The following is a 15930-nucleotide window of genomic DNA, read 5'->3' as shown; positions in this document are numbered from 1 at the left end:
ATTCAAAAATATTCCACTTCTTCATGATTTTTAAAAATCATCTGGTGGGGTACCTCTGTTCCACCTATAATTCAGCCCAAACCTTTGTGATTTCTCTGATATCGTATTATACGCACATTCACTTAGACTTGAAACACAAAGAATATATCTCACACTTCTCTCTCTCTCTCTCTCTCTCTCTCTCCCCCACCCCACTTCCTGTCTTTCTTTGGTCCTTTTTCCTTCTCTCCTCTTCCCTTCCTCCCCAAAATACCACTTATCCTACTTCTTGTAAAACTCTTGCTTATGGCGCTCTTTGCCTCTGGAGTCCTTCTTCCTGAAAGATCACAGAAGCAATGTACCTCTCATTACTTTACTTTGTTAAAATTATCCATTGTCTTCTTACTAGGCCATACTAAGCCATCCATTTATTGGAATCACTTCCTCAAATCCTCTGCTTCTTGTGCCTTCATGTAAAATCTACTTTATTCAACTCCACAAGAAGTTTCACATGTATACACGTTGGCTAAAGTATTGTTGAACAGTCTTGATGTATGGCTCAAAAATAAGTGAAAATAAGAACTCTTCCAGCATTAGGTTGAAATCAGTCATAAAGCTATTAATTCTATTATGACCTCTTTCCATTATATATACGCTTATATAGAGAGAGTTATTATAAATATTTTTATACAAAATTATTTTAACATGCTTTCTTCACAGAAAGATAATAGGACCCATGTCTTTGTATTTTGCAGTAATAGTGAATGCAGTTTTTTTAAACCAGTATTTCCCCAAACTTGCATGTCTGCCATCTATATTAGAATCATCTAGGTGAGCATATTAAACATAGATTCCTCTGCTCTCCCTAAATCTACCAAGTCAAAATCTGTGAGTGTGTGATTGGGAAATGTGCAGTTTTAACAAGCATTTTAAATGATTATTTTGCCTTTTCCGATTTGGAAACTCATGAAAATGGTCTCATCTTGAAAAGTGATTAAATACATCTAAATATCTCTGAGTGAAAGATTGTCAAGATGAAACTAGTGGCAAATTCGTGGATTGTTCCTTAAAAAAAAATACTAATAGCACCCTGCTTTTTGTTCATTTACAAGTTATATGTTGTACATGGTGACTTTAAAAGTATCTCTGTTTTAGGCTCATCAACAATAAAAATAGAGTTATAAACTGTTGATTTCTGTTATACATGAGTGGCTTACAGGGGTAGCTTAAGTAATGATTTTGCTCCTTAGAGGCATTCAGTTATAATAGAGAACCAGTGTGCAAATGTAATGGCTTAAAAAGGAAGATGTTCAGTGAATCACCTTCCTAGGCTGCCCTTGCTCTTGAAGATGTTAACATTGACATTGTATCAATTTCCAAGTACACAGCACTGAACACTGGCCTCTACTAAGGCTCTGAATTATCCTGAAGGGTTGATGAAGAGCCTCCTGTCACTGGCATCCTTTAAAGATTGATCCCATTTAGGGAAATGGAAATTTTCTGAGTGCAATAAGCTACTGGGTCTTCACTGAGAATGGCGTTTGAGTATTCATTAGTTCTTGTGAAGTTGCAAGTGATAGTGATTTTGGAGATCCAATTCTAGCAATAAACTTCTAACAAGAATGAAAAATACAGCTTTCCTTTTCCATTATTCATTTGCCCCTGAGTCAGACCAATGACAGTGCTCCTGTATCAGATAAGAAATATCAAAGATTGGGAAAGTGTTTTCTCTTCTCTTTTTACTCTCTTTAAATGCTTATTACATTTCTAAAGCTGATTAGCAAATCAGGCAAAAATATTTTGAATATCCACCTAAACTATTTTTTGGCAAAGCAGCAAATACACTAGAATTAAAATCAGTCTTCATTATAATACCTTCTTTCTCTTGAAAATATTGTCAGATAATTTTTGTTAAAAATTTTGTAACATACAAAATCTCTTACAGGTATTTTTCAGTAGTGTCAATAGATCAGAAATCCAAGTCTGACAGGATACAAGTGTTAACTATTTTTGATGACAGCAACTCTAACCTTTGAATGGTTTATTGTCAAAACCACTCAATTCAGTTACTCAAGGGTATCAAGTAAGTTGTCTTTCTAGGTGAACTCAAATACCTTGTTTCTTAGGATTCCTGAACAAGGAATGACTCTGTTATATGTTGTTCTGATGTATATATTGATAGATTATTTAATCCAAGATAAAGAATAGAATAGTGAAGAACTATTTTTTTCTTTTTTCTTTTTTTCCCAAATAGATCATTGTTCAATGCCCCAACCAGCTGGCTTAATTTCTACATGCAGTTTTTTCTTTTTTTGGAAAGCTGATTCTACTCAGTATATATAGTTCAGAGAAAAAAACAGAGACAGTAAGTTACGTAAAAATAAATATGTAAATCTAAAGGGGGAGAAAATGAAGCACTGCTGTACAAATCCAAACACTGGGAATCAAAGCAGGGGAGTGGAGGAGAGAAGGGATAAGCAGATGGAATAGAATTCCACTGTTGTTTTTGGATTGGGGTAATTAGAGGAAGGATTCTAAAGAGGGAAAAGCGATAAAATAAGGGCTGAGGTAGGTGCAGGAACACAAGATATGTCAAAGATGATAAAATGGAGAGAGAAAAAATGTATGATAAAACTGGTGATCAGTGCTTAAGTAACGGTGTGGTAGTCCTAATAAACTGGCTTTTAAAATTGTTTTTTAGTTAGTTTCATAATGGATGCACTTTTAGAAAAAATGGCCTTGGAAACTACTGAAGTAGTGAATTGGTGACAGTCACAATCTGCTCCTACTGAGCAGTCTTTGGAGAGCTAAATTTCTTAAACTTCCCAAGTGAATAAAGGGTTACTTGCTTGCCGGTGTCAACTTGTAGAGTGTAAGGGGTAGGAAGAGTTTATGAGCACAATAATTTAATTTCCCTAATTAATTACCATTGACTCAACTAAATTAATTGTTCGATCATAGGTATGACATCAAAGTTTCATTTCCCAATGAGAACAGTAGTAAAGTGTTTTGGCGGATTGAGCAGCTGTAAGAATTGCAGACATGACTACATGAAGAGCATAGTTTGTGGCAGAATAATGCTTCCTTCCTCCCCTTCCCTCCCCAAGATAAACAAGTACTAAGCCCTGAAACCTGTGAATATGTTATGTGATATGGCAAGAAGGATTTGGCAGATGTGATTAAATTAAGGACCTTCATATAGAGATTATGTGGGTGGGCCAATCAAATCATGTGGGTCCTTAAAAAGTGGAAAACCTTCCCAGTTTTAATTAGAGGTAGATGTGGCTATGAAAGAAAGGCATAGAAAGATGTAACGTTGCCAGCTTTGGAGATGAAGGAAGGGAACATGAGCCAAGCAATGTGGGCAGACTTTGGAAGATGGAAAAGGTGAGGCAATAGATTCTCCCCTAGAGCCTCTGGAAAGGAACACAGCCCTGCCAATACCTGGAACTTAACCCAGTGACACCCTTGTGGGACCCTGGCCTCCAGAATTGTTAAGTGATAAATCTGGGTTGTTTTAAGCCACTAAGTTGTTGGTACTTTGTTGCAGGAACAAAAGGAAACAAACACATAGCTATTTTAGTAATTGGTATATTACTGGTATACTGGTATATTGCTATAGATACATATATATATTTATTTATTTATTTTTGGCTGCGTTGGCTCTTTGTTGCTGCGCATGGGCTTTCTCTAGTTGCAGCGAGCAGGGGCTACTCTTCGTTGCAGTGCGCGGGCTTCTCATTGCGGTGGCTTCTCTTGTCGTGGAGCACGGGCTCTAGGCATGCGGGCTTCAGTAGTTGCGGCACATGGGCTCAGTAGCTGTGGCTCGCGGGCTCAGTAGTTGTGGCTCGCGGGCTCTAAAGCGCAGGCTCAGTAGTTGTGGCACATGGGCTTAGTTGCTCCGCGGCACGTGGGATCTTCCCGGACCAGGGATCGAACCCGTGTCCCCTGCATTGGCAGGCGGATTCTTAACCACTGTGCCACCAGGGAGGGAAGTCCCAGTAATTGGTATAATTAATAATTATAACTATTATTATGTATAATCATCCTAATCATTAATATGAAAATGAAAACACCTAATTTTTAAGGTAAAATTCCAATAGGTACCAAATGAGTAATTTTAATACTTTAAAAATTTTAGTCCACTTTGAAGTTTAATAAAACCAGTTGACTATGTTTGTGTTGTCTATAAATAGTCCATAAATTATGTCAAGTAGATCTCGTAATTTATTTTATATTTACATTGTGATTTTAAGAGCTATTTAGTATCTGAGGCTACAGTTCCATATGCATAAATGGCCTGTAAAAGTTAAGAATAAAAAGTGTTTTAGCTATTAATTAATGTCTCCCAGAGACTAAGACAATATACCAGAATTTACTTCATTTTAAAAAAACTTGTGTGCTTAGGGCTTCCCTGGTGGTGCAGTGGTTGAGAGTCCACCTGCCGATGCAGGGGGCATGGGTTCGTGCCCCGGTCCGGGAGGATCCCACATGCCGTGGAGCGGCTGGGCCCGTGAGCCATGGCCGCTGAGCCTGCGCGTCCGGAGCCTGTACTCAGCAACGGGAGAGGCCACAACAGTGAGAGGTCCACGTACCGCAAAAAAAAAAAAAAAAAAAAAAAAAAAAAATTTGTTTGCTTAAAAAAATATTAGGAATACCTGTATAATGCATAGTAAAACATCATAGGGACTGTAAAATCTGAATGTATACAGAGAGAAAAAGTTAAATTATCTGAATTATGGAAAATTTCTGTACTTTAATTGAGCTAGCACCAAAAGTATCTGTCATTTTGTCACACTAATTCAATCAAAACTGCTAAACTGATGACAGTTACCAGAAGTGAGGCAAAGTGCCTAGAAAGAAGACATTAGTGCATAGGAAGGTGCACTTGTTAACTCAAATCTTCAAGTAAAATCTGCCTTGGCCAAATCATTGCAATTACTTAAGTCCAAGGCATTTCAAGAAGTGATTGATACTTTTGTTCCAAACTTATAATTAAATCCAAGGCCGAGCTTCAGATATGACCCATCAAACTATAATAGACTCTGTCTTGGATCTAATTTGCTATAAAGTAGAGTAGGAAGGATTTGATATGGACACCACAGTACTGTGTTAGGGGGCAACTGGGGAGTAGTGTGTGTGGGAAAGCTCAGCTTTTGGAGCAGGTGGAGCTGCATCTTGTATCCTGGGACTGGCCCTTGCTGGTTGAAAGATCTTAGGTAACTTAATCTTAGACTGTGAACTTCATTTTCTTCATATGAAGTGATGGTACTTATAATCATTGTTTTATAGGATTTTTTAATGAAAATTAAATGATAATAAATATAAAACACAAAACAATGTATGTACTCAGTAAGTGTTACCCCTCTTGGGAGTAGCTAAGTACCCCCAAATATATCATTATAAAATAATTACATCTCTTATGTAATTATTATAAGCCATCAGCACAGAAATATGAAAGAAGACCCATTTATATTTTGACTTATTTCCAAGAATTATGGAATGTTTGAAAAAAATCAATCCAAAAAAGGAAATAGCCCAGTAAAATTTTCTCCTTTGTTCTTCACTTCCTTTATAAAAAACATGTTTCATTATTCATCAATGTACCCCTTGAAATCCTTATCACGGCACTTAGAGTAGCTGTTCATAATTTTCTGAACTGAACTGAATATCTCTAGCATTTAAATCTGTACTGAGAGTTTTCCTCTTGTAATCTGCTGCTCATCTAGTGTGTAAAACTTGTCATTGCCTGTTGAGCCTTAGTACCATCTATGATTGTCCTGCTCTTTATCCTGCTTGGGAAGGATTCATCACATCGCACCTTTAAAAATGTAATTAGTCACCAAATATTGTTTATATATTCATGTGGTGTTCAGAAACATTATTTTGTCTCCTTTAAATAATTTAAAACTCATTCTTTTAGAATGTCATTGTGTAACAGATGACTCCTTGATATTAATAGTAATAGAGACACATTGCATCTCACAATGTAATAAATTTAATAAAATTTATTAAATGTAAGTAGATTATGGATACAAAATAGTTTTTCCCTTTGCTAAACTATTTTCTTATTTCCCCATGTTAAATTATTGCCGAAAACTATTTCCAGAAAATTATTTCCTTAATGTAATTGTCTTTATAGCTGCTAGCACACTATGGCTATTTAATTTTGATAATAATATTGAGAATGATGTATTTTCCTGTATATTGTAAATCACATTATCTAACATTTAGAAATAAGTATTCTACCAAACTGAAAGAAAGAGAAATATTTCATATACGTTCATTAAGAACAGTCCCAAACTGCCTAACTTTTTGACAATTATAAAACAATATAGGGCCCAGAGAGATTCGGACACATTTTACTACCACAAACATTCAGGTGACTTCTAGGGAGCCCTATTTTTCCTAGTATGAGCAACAATGGTTATACATGAAGGAACTATCAACTAAGCATTGTAAATTCAACAGAACTATCTTTCAAAGACAAGGGTGAATAAAAACATTTACATTCCATAAAATCTGAGAGTTTACCACAAATAGACTCTCACTAAAGGGACATCTAAAGGATATGCTCCAGGAAGAATGGGATTCATCCACTCAACAAATATATAAGGAGCCAGACACACTTTTAGATGCTGGGGATACCTCAGTGAACAAACAGATGAGAAAATCTTGTCCTCATGGTGTTTACATTTTAGTAGCCAAAGTCACAAACCAACAAAAATAGGTAATTACATAGAGTCTGTCCAGTAGTGTGCTATTAAACCTTTAACAACTGGCTCTTTGAAAAGAAAAAAGCCTGAATTTGTAGAATTTGCCAGTTTCTTTGGTAATACTACCCCCATGCCAAAATTCCAAACTACTGGCCATGTTATTGAAGCTGGGAAGAGATGTACACAGTTGATCTGGTGAGCGTGTGCCAATTTCAGCACACTATTGATGATCATAAGTGCTAGGGAAAGAAATTAGCAGGAAAAGATGGGAAGACTTGGGGTGTTGCAATTTTAAAGAGAACGGTCAGAGAAGACGTCACTGATAAGGTGACATTTGAGTAAAGACCTGAAGGAAGTGAGGAAGAGAGCCGTGCACCAATTTGGGGGAAAAACATTTTAGGCAGAAAGAACAGCAAGTACAAAACCCTGAAGCAGGAGCTGGAACAGCAAGGAGGCTAGGGAGGTTAGAGTGAAGAAGAGGGGAGCAGGGCATGTGATCAAGGAGTTAAGGAGAGGGTATAAAAGACTAAGAATTTTGGCTTTTAATGTGGGTGAGACTGGAAGTCACTGGAGGGTTCTGAGAAGAAGAAGGACATGATCTGAATTATACGTCAATGACATCACTCTGGCTTACCTGTTGAAAAGGAGTAGGCCAATCTAATTAAACCATGATGGTAGTAAAAACAATAATGTCTAATAAACAGCCATAACATAGTTAATATCCAAAACAAGAAAGGCTCATCAGGGGGGTGGGGGTGGAAGGGATTGGGGGTTTGGGATTAGTAGATGCAAACTATTATATATAGGATGGATAAACAACGAGGTCCTACTGTATAGCACAGGGAACTATATTCAATATCCCATAATAAACCATAATGGAAAAGAATATGAAAAAGAATATATATATAAAAATATATATAAACTGAATCCCTTTCCTGTACTTCAAAAATTAACACAATATTGCAAATCAACTATACTTCAATAAAAAAAATTTAAAAAAAAAGAATGGCTCATCAGCCAAAGGAGAGTGGACATGATTGGAGACAAAGTACTTTGCACTTTTTGACTGAGGTGTGAGAATATTAATATTACCACTTTCTTATTAGCACATATGTTTAAATTTCTGGAGAAACCACTAGTTTGATATATATAAAAAATATATATATAAATATATAATATATATATATATATAATATATATATTTCAAACCAGGAATGGGTAGAAAAAAGAAGGAAACTGACAATTAAAGCAATAAAGGACAGAGAGAAGGAAAAGAAGATACAGAACAAGTGGGACAAATATAAAGCACAAAATAAGGTAGCTGAAATTAATCCATACACATTGATAATCATATTAAGTGTACGTAGACCGATCTTGTTAATTAAGAGACAAATATTGACACAGTAGATAAAAAGCAAAAGTCATAGAAAGTTGTTCTCAAAACCAAGTTATAATGTAAAGACAGATGATAGAGCAAATATAAAAATGAGATAAAGTATAATTTTTAAATAGTAACCCCCAAAAAGCCGGTGTAGCTCTACTAGTATTAAGATAGCCATAGAATAATAAAATATTAAATTAATATATAAATATATACACACACACACTTAAGTAACATAGCTTCAAAATATGTAAGGGAACAACTGACAGAAAAACAACGAAATATTTACAATCCACTATTAGAGTTGGAGAATTAAACATACCATCTTTGGTAACGTCAAGTAGTACACTCTATTCCTTCCCCTCCATCCAAAAAAAGATCAAAACAGGAAGAATACAGAAGCTCTGAACCACACAGTTAACAAAGTTGAGCTAATAGATATACCTTGACTGTACAATATATGTTCTTATAAGAATATTGTATCCAGTCATAAAGTGATTCTAGCAAATGGAAAGTATTGGTATCAAATAGACACATGCTTCCAGAGCACAATGCAATTAAAGTGGATATTAGCAAATAAAAAATAAGAAACATCACAGAGAATGGAAAGGAATTAGAGAAATATGAGTTTGGGGGAAAAAAAGATTGGTGCTACGTACAGGCCTTAACATCCATCAATAGGGAGCTATCTGGAGAAAAGTTTCCTTTCTATTTTCACTTATGACAGAATAACTGGTTGCAGTTGCCTTTTCCCTGCAAACGTTTGGTGTGTCAGTTTCTTTTTCAATGACTTTACGAAACCTCTGGCTTGACCTTAGCTGGGGCAAGGAAGGTTCTTGTGAGAGGGTGAGGTCAGGCAGCACGAAGCTCCCCTTCACTGAAGCTTCCATTTTAGCCTCAGGGGGGTCAGCTCCCCCTGTATGACAGAGAAGTCAGCCAAGTCTGTCTTCTGAGCCTGATACCACTTACTTCTCAGAGCTTTACGGCTTCCTACTTCTATTTTCAGCACTTTCTTTTCCCTAGGCGCTCTGGGACCTTTAGTTAGCAGGGAAAATAATGATAAAGTCACTCATAAAGAACTGTCCTCTCTTGTGAGGCCACTTACAAAATGTAGATTTAAGGGGTAATCAACAAACAGCCAAACTAAGGAATAGTGACGTATAAGGGAGCAGTGGGAAAGGTTAGGGTGGTGAGAACGGGAATGGTTGCTAAGTCCCTCCAGTCGTACTCAGGCCCTTGTTTAGTGTGCTCTGATACAGCTGGGCTGGTTCTTGATTTTCTCACGGATGTTAGAAAGTTTGTCAATGTTAGAAAGAGCGCGTGTGCCTATTATAGAAGGAGAAGGAGGGAGAAACATAGGCATGAGAGTGATATGCAGCTCTTTTATTTGTTGAGAGTATACCTGCAGAGAGTTCAGTAAAACCCTTAAGACCACTTTTATCAGAGCCTCCTCCCTGTTCCACTTCCTATCTGTCTTAGGGCTGAAATGTTATACGAAACGGTCTAAGTCTAAAGGTATGATGCATCTGAGGCCGAGTGAATTCATTCTTCTAAGAGAGAATTTGAATTGTTAGTATTCATTTGGTCATGCTGTGCTTTCATGTATAACTTTAAAATGCTTTAATGGGAGAAGTATCTCTTTATATACCCACTTTCCCTCTCCAAAAAGCCTTTCTCCAAAAACCACTAGTCTCAGGAAGTTTGAGGACAGGTGTTAGAACACTAGGAACTTGAATTTTCTAACATCACAAAACTAGTCCATGGTAAATTTGAGACAAGTCTTGTCCACTTAGTTCAATACACACACACACACACACACACACACACACACACACACACACACGCCCTTCCTGACTTCAATTTTACTGAACGTAGTATAATATTTGTCTACACTATGTTCTTTGGTTCTTTAAGGGCTATGGCTTGTGGCTTGTAAGTTCTCCAACTAATGAAGATAACACCTTAGGTCCCTTATTTATCTTCTTCCTCTTGAAGAGTCATTATTTCGTGACATGTCACAGTTTCTTCTGTAGCTTTGAGGCTCTTTGAAACGTGCTCATATTATTCAGTAGCAAGGCAGGTAAAAACTGATATTGCATTACTAATTCTAATCTTCCGATTAAATAAGGAAACGCAGTGTTTTTGTCCCACATAAGGAAAAAAAGCACGTTTGCAGTGATTAGCATCACAGTTAAAATTTACGTGGTATGCAACCATCCTTCTAATTTTGCAAGAAACATTCTACGTCACCTTCAATTTCCTCACATTCTTTTCAATTTTCCTAATACATCAAATAGGGTACATATACTTGTTTTTTTTAGTGGTAATAATTAAATAAAAGAGCTTTATGAAAATATTTCTATTAATTATGTACTATTAATCACCACATCCATGACCTTTTCTTAGACCACCTGCTCTTGGATCTTTCTTCCTAGGAAAAAATCCTTCCCTTACCCTAGTTAGTTAGGGAGACCCATCATTCCAGTTTGCCTGGGACGCTGAATTTTAGCATTGAATGCCCTCAGTGTAAGCAAAGCAGGATAGTTGGTCCCTCTAACTCTAGCCCACTCTCCAGCTAATTTCTCTTCTCTCTTTTATATCAAAATTTCTCCACTGAGTACTCCACACTCTCCTTCTTCATATCTTAACCCTCTAATTTACTCCTGAACGTACTTCAGCTGTGCCTCTGCCTCGATCATTCCATTACCCTGGATCTTGTAAGAGTCCCCAGTGACTTTTATCTTTTGCCAAAGGAGACTTGCCATTTCTTACCTCGGTGGACCCTGCTATTAGATTTTATACTGCTGATCACACCCTCACTGAAGCTCTTTACTCCCAAGGCTTGTATAGCATCACAGCTTTCTGGTCTCCGACTATTCTGACTCTTATTCACAGGATTTTCTCTCTCCACTTGTTTTCTGAAAGATGATTTTCCTCAAGATTCTACACTTGATCTTCTTCTCTTGTCACTCTATAAACCCTTTCCCTGGCTGATCTCACATACTTTCTTGCTGAAAGTGAACCATCCCCTAATTAGAATGATAACTTCAAAAACTACACTTGCTACCCAGACTTCTTGGGAGCCAACTACCTGTTAAACATCTATACCTGTATGTCCCAGATGCACTTCAATAAAACTGAAAATTTTCATATGACCTCTAATGACCTTCATTATGATCTTCTTGCTCTCTCCTCTTTCTTTGTTGTTGGAATAATCAACTATTATTCAACTACACTAAATATTTTTTAACTTTAAAAAAATTTTATGGAAGTATAGTTGATTGACAATGTTGTGTTAATTTCTGCTGTACAGCAAAGTGATTCAGTTATACATATATATATATATATTCTTTTTCATTATGGTTTACCCCAGGATACTGAATATAGTTCCCCTAGCTATACAGTAGGACCTTGTTGTTCATCCATTCTATATATAATAGTTTGCTATTCCCAAACTCCCAATCCTTCCCTCCCCCTTGGCAACCACAAGTCTGTTCTCTATGTCTGTGAGTCTGTTTCTGTTTCATAGATATGTTCATTTGTGTCATATTTTAGATTCCACATATAAGTGGTATCATATGGTATTTGTCTTTCTCTTTTTGACTTACTTCACTTAGTATGATAATCTCTAGATCCATCCATGTTGCTGCAAATGGCATTATTTCATTCTTTTTAATGACTAATATTCCACTGTATATATGTACCACATCTTTATCCATTCATCTGTTGATGGACATTTAAGTTGTTTCCATGTCTTGGCTGTTGTAAATAGTGCTGCTATGAACATAGGGGTGCATGTATCTTTTTGAATTTTAGTTTTGTCTGGGTATATGCCCGGGAGTGGGACTGCTGAATCACATGGGAACTCTATTCAACTACGCTAAAAATCTTAATGTCATCCTTGATTATATTCTCTTTCATCTCCATTGATCCAATTACTAAGTTTTCAACTTTACCTTCGATATTGTTCTTATATTGGTCATTCCTTCTCCATTCTTATTCTCATTTCCTAGTTTCAAGAAACTTTCTTTTGTCTGAATATCATCTCTACAGCCTCCTAAATCATTATATCACTATAGCTTTGCCTTCCAAATCTGTTCTACTTAATAGGACTTAACAGTTCTGGTAAACAGCACACAGTATAGTGTTTCACACAGCATTACTTACATAAAACCACACAGGCACTTTTCCTATTGTACTCACCACATTGCAAGCTATCTACCTATTTATCACTCCCACTCCACCCCTACCAAGACAGTGGTACACTCATTAAGGGGGAGCCATGCTTTATTTACCTTTGTATCCCTAGTGCCTACCTCCACGGTTGGCGTGTGATATGGCCGTTCCAAGTATTAAGCAGGAAGATGCTCAGCACAGTCTTCACCTATGTGCTTTCTGAGCTTCTCTAACTTTACTCTCCCGACCCTCTCTTCTAAAGGGATAAGACCATGGTGTACGTTTCTATTTACATATCACCAAAACTACTTCACAGGTAGGACATGCTTAATAACTAGTTACAGAATGAATCAATGAAGGAATGAATGAATGGGTGAATGACTATGTTTAGAGACACAATCACAGATACAATTTAGAAGTAGTTCAAAAACCCAAATAATTCAAAACATACTTTCTTTTAAGCCTTTAGGTTGGTTAGAAAATATATTCCCATCTAAATGTGAGCAATTCATAAAATATTTTACACATGTTAAATTCTTATTGAATTTATTCAGTAAGGTTTTAATTTTTTATACCACTTAAAAATGGCTTAACCTTAAGAGCACTAAAGGTATTTTGTATTTTGTTTAATTTTAGAGGATATAGTAGAGTTTGCATAAAAAACTCGGAGACTTATCTAGCATATTTTTAATGATATAACAACATATTTTGACAGTTTTAAAGACTTATATTTTAGAAATAAAGACTTAAAATTTTTTTTATCATAATATTTTGAAATGGAAAAATTAGAAAGGGAATTATATATTGTTTGTAATTTTCAAGGATATAATAAATGTTTTTTTTTCATAATAAATGTTTAAACTACCAGCTTGGTTTAATTTAGCTACATTTTCAAAGACTATTTCAAAAGACTAATGAAAACTTAAGCACAACTTCATTAATTAATTTATACTGACTTAAAAGGAAGAGTCTAAAATATTGCCAAGAATATGAAAGGTGTTTTTTTCTTTTCAGTCTTCACACTCTCTTATGGTAACATTTAATAGTCCTTCTGGTATTCTTAGCTCATTTAAGTAGTGTGATGAACATTACTATTACTTGCCAGATGCTTAGTGTCTGGAGAAAAGAATGCAGTTTCAAGACTTTTTTTCCATCTGATTCAGTACTTTATATTTTACCAAAAGGTCAAAGCTATATAGAATAAAAATTATGTATCAAAGTCTCTCCTTTCACTTTTCGTGAAATCAATATGTAGTATAACAGAGGTAGAATCCAGTGGCATTTCGAATGGGAAATTAAGATCAATGTAGATCATTTTAATTTTAAATTCCATTAATATTAAACAGCCAGTTGTTTATGTAATATAATCCCTTCACAATGATAACCAACTATCTTCACATAATTGTTTTCTATCTAAGGGCAGCAGTTTTACATAATAAGAAATCTAATCCAATATAAATGTAGCATGATAGGTTTCATGTATGAACCAGAATTGTTCAATGAATTTTGAAAATTAATGTAAATTCTTATGTGTGTATGTGAATAGGTATGCTTGTGTATTCATAGCTTTCCATATTTAGTAGTGCTAATTTTCAGAGTTTCAAAAAAGTAACAAGAGAAAATGAGTCACACATTTGACTTCCAGAAACATCTGAACTTGCTACTTATGAGATCTTTAATTCTTGAAAATTTGTGGGAGTATTTATTTTCATTAAAATAAATTCACCTGGATTTCATAGCTAAATGGACTCATGTCTGAGATTAGTAATAGTTTACTGAGGTAGATAGTTTCTGGAAAGTAATTAAACAAAGTGGTTTCTACTCTGTAGTTTTAAATACACACGGAAATGCATTTCAGGATTCTGCCACACTCAATCCTTTAGTACAATCTTCATTTTCTTCTTGATTCAGAGAAAAATGTATTATCTACTTAGTTGTTCTAGGGCTGAGATATAGCCCCATATCTCAAAAATAGCTGAGGGTAGCCAACTCATCCCAGTTTGACTAAGAATTTCCAAATAAAATAAAAATCCTATGTCCCAGGAAATCCCTTAGCCCTAGACAAACCTACTGAGAGACGAACCAAACTTTGAGATAAAGAGCCTTACCTTAACATCATTGGTGTTCATTCTTGTTCCTTCCTTTCCCACAAAAATATCATCAATATCCACGAGAATGTACCTGTCCAAGGACAATGTAAGCCTCTTCCCTGACAAGAAGGAAACAGCATCTATGAAGATGAGCTTATGCAACCAAAAGTTCAAGTTGCTGCCAAAAAGAACTCTGTGAATTCCATCATGGAGCCCCAGGTCGTGTATGACAGTGGCATAAAAAGCACCTTTAGGGATGGGAGGAGAAAGGTTTTCTGGGGTCTTTACTTTGGCAAATATTACTGGTTGGTAGGCTGAGTGATTAATCTGGAAAATGGTCCAGTCAGTTCCAGGTAAAGAACCTTTTTCAAGCTTAGAAGGTTTGGTCACATGAAGCAATGGAGAATGAGGATTAATACAACAATCTTTTACTGCAAGGTTTCCATATACAGAAAAAGGGAAACCTTTCAACTGAAAACTCTGTAGGCTCTTCTCGCTAGTTTTGTGGAATCCAATGACACCCACACCATATTCAACACAGTATTTATCTAAAAGGCTTCGATTCCAAGAGTCCATATTTATATACTTTAAAATATTCTCATAAATAATGAGAATGTATTTGCCTTTAGTTTTTTCTATAAGTGCTGGGAGATCCCCTTTTCCAGGAGCAATTTCAATGTGATACTGGAATCTGCTAGATTCTAGAATCATAACGATGTCTTGACCGAGCGATGAGTACTGGCTCTCCACAAACACCAGGACTGTGGGTTCTGTCCTTGAGGCATCAGAAAGCTTCCTTGTCTTCACTTCCATCAGCCTGTATGGTAGGTGCTGGAAGTCCCCACAGTCTACTTCTGAAGCCATCTCAGACAGTTCATTTTCCTGTTTGTAGCCACTGTACAGGTAGTAAGCAGAAATAATAATGCTCACCATACAGAATGTGGCAAGCAGAATCACCGTCCTTTGAAAGTGTCTGTGCAGCTTCATGATAAAACTCATGTTGTATATACTTCCCTCAGACTGTTCCAATAGAGGCACCATAAAAAAATAAAAGAAGAAAAGAAAAGATGATGTTTCAGACACTTTTCCAGCTTCAATCAATAGTTTATGTCACCATTGCAGCACATTTGTGTCACTTGATCAGGACTCACAGAAAATACAATCTGAAAAGTAGAATAAAATGCAATAGAATATCAAACATTCAGTCTGCAGCATTAAAATGAGCAAGTTTTTATCCTTGTGACTGGCACAAGTGGCAACCTGTGAGGCACATGAACTGGTGTTTGGTAAGTAAGAAAACCTCTTTCCTTCTCCCAGATCTGAATGAGGACATGGAAGGGGCACAAAGAGGGAAAGGCCTCCACTGAACAGAGGTCTCTATCCCTAGTATAGAAAAGACGCTGGACTAACAAGGAATTGCCTCTTACTCCTTGAGCTTTGCATCAAATTCTGTAGATCATATAGACCTAAGATCACAGAGAGGTCACCTGAGCCATACATTGCCATATCATGTAATACAGGCTCAAACTATTTGTTTTTAACTGCATACACTGAAAATTCATAAAAGTTTGGATATATTTCATTAAAT

General features: G+C 36.1%; 1 protein-coding gene across 1 annotated transcript in view; it reads right to left on the bottom strand.

Annotated features, from left to right (window-relative positions):
• The window catches only part of LOC132519479 (bifunctional heparan sulfate N-deacetylase/N-sulfotransferase 3), a 138368-nt gene extending 123027 nt beyond the window's left edge, over positions 1 to 15341 (bottom strand). The window contains exon 1 of the mRNA XM_060147414.1: positions 14361 to 15341. Within this exon, the coding sequence (XP_060003397.1) occupies positions 14361 to 15341 (981 nt within the window). The remainder of the gene's footprint in view (positions 1 to 14360) is intronic.
• Positions 15342 to 15930: the final 589 nt, after the last annotated feature.

The sequence above is a fragment of the Lagenorhynchus albirostris genome, chromosome 4 (assembly GCF_949774975.1).
Source record: "Lagenorhynchus albirostris chromosome 4, mLagAlb1.1, whole genome shotgun sequence".
Taxonomy (NCBI): Eukaryota; Metazoa; Chordata; class Mammalia; order Artiodactyla; family Delphinidae; genus Lagenorhynchus; species Lagenorhynchus albirostris.
This window is presented reverse-complemented; position numbering and strand designations above follow the sequence as displayed.